We start from the raw sequence: 6818 nt of genomic DNA on the forward strand, positions 1-6818 counted from the left end.
GGGCGGCTGCCGGTGCTTGCCGGCGCGCTTGGCCTTGGCCTGGATGCAGCGCTGGTGCAGCGCGAAGGTGTGCTGGCGCTCGAGCTCCAGGCGCTCGGGCGACACGGCCTCGTAGCGGGCCTCGCAGGTGCTGTGGTGGCGCCGGCACAGCTCGATGCGCCGGCGGAGGCGCTCCATGACGGCGCTGTGCCGCGGCAGCGCGAACTCCGCCATGGGGCAGGTGGGCAGCACCATGGGCCGCGGGCGGCACGGCCGGGCCGGGGCCGGCTGGCACTGGGGGCTGCCTCTCTCCGGCGGCCCGGCCCGCCTCACGGCCGCGGCATGCTCCCGCGCGCTGCGGGGCGGGGTCGCGCGCGCCGGCGGGTCTTCTTCCTGCCCGCTCGGCCCGACTAGTGCCGGCGCTCGCGGCCCGCCTCAGGCCTCGGCCTCTCCCCTCCACCCCGGCCCCATTGTTTTCCGCGCCGCCGCCGCCGCCATCTTAAAATTGTTTTCAGGCCTCTCGGAAGGGGGCGGGGCACGGCTGGCGACCTCCCGAGTCACAAGTGACTGACAGGAGCCCCAACCAACCAGACGACGAGGAATAGGCCGCCCGCGGGCGGGGGATCGCGCGTAGGCAGTGCGCAGAGGTACTGTATTTAAAAGGAACTGGAGGCGCCGAGCGAAGGGAAGCCCTGGGCGGCCTCAGCTCCGGGGTGGGGCCAGCCGTGACTGACAGGAGCTCTGCGCGAGGGGGCCAGTTTCCTCTGCGCCCGGCGGAGGGCCCTTCCGGAGTTAGGAAAGCGGGGCGCCAGTGGCCGGGGAGGGCCGGCGACCCGCGGGCGGCTGCACCCGGTCTCCCGGCGCTGACAAAACCCCAAGGGGCCGCGCCGGCCCAGCGGCCGCCGTGCCCTTCTCCCTCGCGGCTTACACGCAGCTTGGCCTCGGCGGACGTTCCCTCCCGCGGCACAGGCTCCGGGGCGTCAGCTGCCACCTGTGTAGGTAAGCCTCGCCGGGCGGGGAGGAGCCGGGCACGGAGCTGGGGGGGGGGGGGGGGCCGCCGGAGCAGGTGTGCTGCCCTGCGTGGTGCGGGGCCAACCTCGCCAGACCACAGCTACTCACTCCTTGCTTTCTACATTAGAAGGGCTTATGAAAACGTTTTATTTTAAAATCAGAAAAAACCTAACACTGAGTAGAATGCTTTTATATCATCGCAGTGGGAAAATACAAATTTTATTTTTAGTGGAGGAGGTGGGCCTTCTAGAAGGCAAAAGTGCCTAGAGATCAGGAAAGCCAAAATCGGTTTGTTCTTTGAACAAAATTCACACCAGAATTAAACTCTCTTTTCTTTGTTTTGGGGGGCAGTGCTAGGATTAAATCCATACCCTCACACATGCAAGCCAAGTGTTCTACCACTGAGCTGCACCTCAGCTCTGAATAAAACCAAATAGTCTTCCTATACAAAAGGTTCCTGTAAATTTTAAATACCATCTACAGATTACTAGCAGCATGCCCTACTTTTCTAAGCTACTATCCCGATTATACAAAAGAAATCACTCAACAGAGGCAAGACCTTAATACAAGACTTAAATCAAACTCACCTAATTTCATCATTCATAGATTTCTGCATATTAGTAAACTCTCAGAGTAGCCAATGAAAGGAAGATGAAGCCACTATTCAAACAGTAAAAAGTTACTATGAAGAAATTCAGTCAAAAGCAGACACTTAACACAGGGCTTTAATGTAACATCATTTAGTAAGAGACAATCTGAAATGTGATTTTATAGAGGACACGTCTGATTGAGAGTGGGCATTTTACAATCAGTGGGGACAAGTAACCTGCATGTAAAATTTGAATATAGGTGCCTATTAGAGAGCTGAAAATCGCCGCTTATTAGCAAATGTTTCACACATTAAACCAGGAAGCTCCCATTTTAAACACTGGAAAGAAAGAACAAAGGTGTTGTTTTTGATTTGAAGAATTCTACCAAATAACTCACAAAGGCAATGAACACTAATGATTTTAACCTGTCATTTTATATCAGCAGAGAAAAAGCAGGTATGAAACACAATGTCAGTGGAGAATGAAAAAGGCCGATTATCAGAAATGCGACAATCCCCACACATTTGCTTCAAGGAGAAACCTGCAGACGTTTTCAGGTCTTGCTAAATAATTGTTTATTTGCACTGAATACATTTGGGAAAGTCTGCTACAGAGCTAAGGTCACTGTGACCACCGAACAACAAGAAAGATAAAGCACTGAACAGTGAGAAAAATGCTTCTCACTGTCTAAAAAAAATTAACTGTGCCAGTGTTTAAAAAACAAAATGGGTACATTCTTCACCTTTTACAAATATACTTCTTCTCAAAATCTCCCCACTATAAACGCCATGGAGTGTCTATATATTCAGTGCAAGGAACAGCATCATCAGTACATTTGAAATACCTCTGAACAAAGAATAAAGCTGAAACATCTGCTTCTGAATACATTTCAGCATGGTGTAATAATGATCTTATTACACTACAGTGATGAGGAAGAGGCTGTGATAGCACCCATCTGCATTCCACATGAAAAAGCAAACCTAAAAATGCTTCTGAAAAACATTCAAGTCACATTAAAAAAAATTTAACAAGACAGCTTTATTGTGTAAATTTAAGACACAACTGTTACATGAACAGCAAATAAAGCCTTAAAATATTCTACAAAAATCAGATAATTCATGCTATATGTCACTCTTCCCATAAATACTTTTAGCCTGTGTTCAATTACAGTCAATTCTGAATTGGCTCACCTCTGGATTAGACTTCTAAAGTCTTTACAGAATTAAAGAAATGGAAAGAAAAAATATCAAAGTTTATATTCTATCCTGTACTTTGACCCTGGAAAAGTATGGGTCTATTTAAAAAACAAAGAAAAGAAATATACATGTAATCACAATAAAGCTTAACACTATGCAGGCTGTATACTCATTTTTCAGCAACGAGACTGCAAGCTGCGCTGTGAAGACAATGCATAGCAGAGGAGAAAGCTGGGAACCAGGGAAACAGGTAAGGAGAACAGTGTCAACACAGTGGACAAGCGATGAGCCATCTGCTCTGGAGCTCATGTACTCTGTCGGCAATCCTCAAAAAGCCACCTGCTCCCAAGGCCAAGCCCAGAGCCTCCCTGGGTGTGAAGTATGAACGCCCGAGTGCTGCATTAGGCCACCTCCTCCACTAACTGCGAAGCTGTCTGGAAACTGAGCAGTTCCAAGGGCTACAGAACACACGTACTTTATGGTCTAACCAACATCAAGTGAAAAGGTGTATTTTTCTATGTCTAATTTTAATACAACTTAAACAGAACTCATATAAATTTGGGCTTCCGAATCTCTCAATTTCCTTAGAAGTTGAATAATGGAAGCAAGAAAAATAACATTATAACCACAAATGACTGCACTTTAAACATGATTATCAATTTTAAGGGACAGAGACATGAGTGTTTTATAATATCAACTTAAAAAAGTTACAAAAACAAATTCATTCTCCTAGTATTTCTAAATGTTGGTGTTATTTCTGCACAGATTAATATATTAAGCCAAAATTTTAGACTGGCAAGGTTTTATGATTCTATTTTAAAAAGGTGTTTCAAAACATAACAAAAAATACACGTTAGTTGTTTCATGTTACATTTCACAACCATTATGTTAAATGTTTTCTCTTCTACAGAAACACGGTCCTTCCTTTATGTCACAATTGCAATTATTTACTGCTAGATGTTTAAGTTACACAGACTAGTATTCAGCTGGAACCCGTTGGTGGTGACGTCGGAAGTCTCGAGTGCCAACCTAAGAGAGGCCAGGTCCTCTCCTAGGACCACACTTGCAAGGGGAGGGGAGGGAGAAGCAATCACAGATCAAGTTCGTAGGACTGTTTCACTCTCTTCGCGGCTTTCTGTTTCTTGGTGATCTGTTCAAAATTTCATCCTCCTATTGGTCGAAAAGAAAAGAAATGTACTGTAATGAGCACACTGAACAAGAGACAAAAACTTACCAAGCTCCCAAGATCAGCTAGGTAAAGAATAACACACAAAGATGAACTGAAGAAAACTTAGAAGAAACTGCGTGACCACGAAATACTATCCAAAAGTACTAAAGTTACAGGGCCGGGGAGATAGCTCAGCAGTGTAAGTGCCTGCCTGGCCAGCACAAGGTCCTGACTTCGATCCCCAGCACCATAAAGGAAAAAAAAAAAAAAGTTAGCAAAAGTAGTGAAGTTACAAATATTCTACTTCAGTGTTTGTCTCTCTTGTTTTACAAAAAACTCACATACTTTGTCGGACTTAATCCTAAACAGTCTACTTGCCTGACCCATATCAGCCCCATTGTGAGGATAAGATATCTAGAATTCAGAAGACTGTAAACAATCCAAGTGGATTATAAACTGGTACTGTTTCTGCTCTGTCAGTTTCTGAATGTTGAAATCGCCCCTTTACCAAACTGTAGAGCAACCTTTTACTTGTAGAGCCCTTGCCTGGCATTCATGAAGCACTGGGTTCTACCCCAGCAACATTAAAAAAATAAATAAAAACGTGAAATGGGGTCCCTACATTCAAGACCTACACTCTATTTGGAACAGAACATATTCACTAAAAAAATATGAACACAACAGAAATAGCATTGATTTTTATCAACAGGAAGACAGCAATATGGCTGGAAAAGGCCCCCTAACTAGAGGTTTGTGTGACGGACCAGACTCAACCCAGGGTGCTTTGTCTTTAAACAGACACACAACGCTAGCTGCCTCCTCAGGCCCCTCATGTCTGGCCACCACCGTGGCCGGCTCAGAACCTCTCAGGTAGTTCTCAGTCCTGTCATCCTGCTCAGAGCCACAGCACTGCCTGGGTCTTTAGAGAAGCCTACTATTGCTCCCCTCCATTCTCCCAGCCTAGAGAAAACAACAGCCACAACAAACAGAACCTGTCACCTGTTCATAAAGGCCACCATGCTATCCACATCATCAGGAGGAAGGGCTTACCTACATGGGGGCCTATGAGGCCACTTGCATCTGCAGCACCTTCCATGTTCCATTTTGAGACAGGGTCTCAGTAAGTTACTCAAGCTAGGCTTGAACTTGCAATCCTGCTACCTCAGCCTGCCAGAGCGCAGGGATTAGCAGCGTGAATGAACCGAGCTGGGCTCAGTGAGTTAGCATTGCACTTCCACTATTTTCCTGCCTGACCTTCAGTGGCTTATTTAATATATTGGGTCACATATTTTCAATGTCTACTTCTTTCATTTTAAAGAGAAAAAAACAAAAATACAGAATTTCAAATTGAGATGATAGAAAATTAACAATTATTATACTGCATATTGTTAACTTCAAAGGAGTTGCTCTGGGGGACCTACCCATTAGCTCAGTTGTTTAAATGGGGGCCTGGCCATTAGCTCAGTTCTTTAAGTGACTGCTTAAATAAGCAGTCAGGATGCTGGGGTTCGATCCCGAGATCCTCAAGCCTTACCAGACCTGCCCTGAAGGCATCCTGAGCTGGCCAAAGTAGTTGCTCCCATTAACAGATACAAACATGTAAACTTGATCCAACAACATAACTTCCTTTCAATAAACTAAAAGAAACTAGTAGTCCAGTAATCTTAGCTAGCTTGTGTACACACACACACTTACATGTATCTGTGCCATTCCTTTTCTCCTTTCCCCAGCCCAGGTGTTCTTTCCTTTCTCAATGTCTACTTCTTATTCCGTTTTCCTGTACTACTACAAGGAGTTTCCAGGGTTCCTTTGGTTCACTAACAAGGTGTGGCACACAGCAGGCATACAACAAATACAGTATTTGTCAAATGAATAAATAGATAAATCCATGGACAGCAGGGACAATAGTGTACGATGCAGTAATTCTGCAAGAAATACTTTTTGAGGGGCCAGCAAGAGAGGAAGATGAGACAAGACTGGTACAAAACTAGGAAGTTCTTAACAAAAATTGTCTCTAAATGAACTTTTCACCAAAAAACCCCCACAATAAATGAACTTTTTACAGTCATGACCATTATAAATTACCTGTAAAAATATACCCTTAAGTGTACTCCAACTTAGTTGCTTGCAATTAAGAACACCTTTTTGCCTGTTACCTCTGCTTTAGGGCTCCTGCTGTCTTCCTCCTCTTGACTAACAGTGCCACCATCTTCTCCAGCATCACTTTTCTGCTTTTCCTCTAATACAGAAGTTAAAAAGCTGAACTGAGCAAAACCTCACACACTTCTTTTTGGTAATTAAAATCTAAAATTCTTAGCTGGAACGTGTTCCTTTATTCTGGAGGGTTGACTCACCAGGCTTCTCCTCCCCCTCCTCTTGCTCCTCCTCTCCCTTCTCCTCCTCCTCCTCCTTTTCCTCCTCCTTCACGTCTGGCTGGGGAGCGTCCGTCTTCTTGTACTCCATAGCACCAGACTGCTTCTGAAATATTCCCCCCGAAGCCCAGCAACTTTATTATTCACATTTTTATGTATTATGTTATCCTGTGATTACTGAATGCCTGCACAAAGTCTTACAGCAGGCTGCACGTAGGGGTACATATACAAGCACAAGGAGGATACAGTTTATACCCTGAAGAGCTTTCTCTTGTGTGTGTGGGGTCCAAGCTAGAAAAAAATGGTAAGAACCAAAAAAGATCAGGCAGGAAAGTACAGCTCTAGGGGCTGGTGAGATGGCTCAGTGGTCTAAAGCACCTACTTAGAACAAGCTTGGCAGAGCACAGGGACCACGGTTCAATTCCCCCAGCACCACATGCCAGCCAGCCGCGCCCCCTAGTGGACTGAGCTGGCCACACACACACACACACACACACACACA

The 6818-nt window shown here is 45.7% G+C and overlaps 1 protein-coding gene across 2 annotated transcripts in view; it reads right to left on the reverse strand.

Moving 5' to 3' along the window:
* Positions 1-1995: 1995 nt before the first annotated feature.
* Canx (calnexin) overlaps positions 1996-6818 on the reverse strand; it is a 52006-nt gene continuing 47183 nt past the window's right edge. For both annotated transcript variants that reach the window (XM_023713101.1, XM_023713102.1), the window contains exons 13-15: positions 6299-6422; positions 6101-6183; positions 1996-3946 (exon numbers count right to left, since the gene is read on the reverse strand). In XM_023713101.1, coding sequence (XP_023568869.1) covers positions 3893-3946; positions 6101-6183; positions 6299-6422 — 261 coding nt within the window. In that variant the 3' untranslated portion in view covers positions 1996-3892. The remainder of the gene's footprint in view (positions 3947-6100; positions 6184-6298; positions 6423-6818) is intronic.

Source organism: Octodon degus, unplaced genomic scaffold (genome assembly GCF_000260255.1).
Source record: "Octodon degus isolate 3935 unplaced genomic scaffold, OctDeg1.0 scaffold00029, whole genome shotgun sequence".
Lineage (NCBI taxonomy): Eukaryota > Metazoa > Chordata > Mammalia > Rodentia > Octodontidae > Octodon > Octodon degus.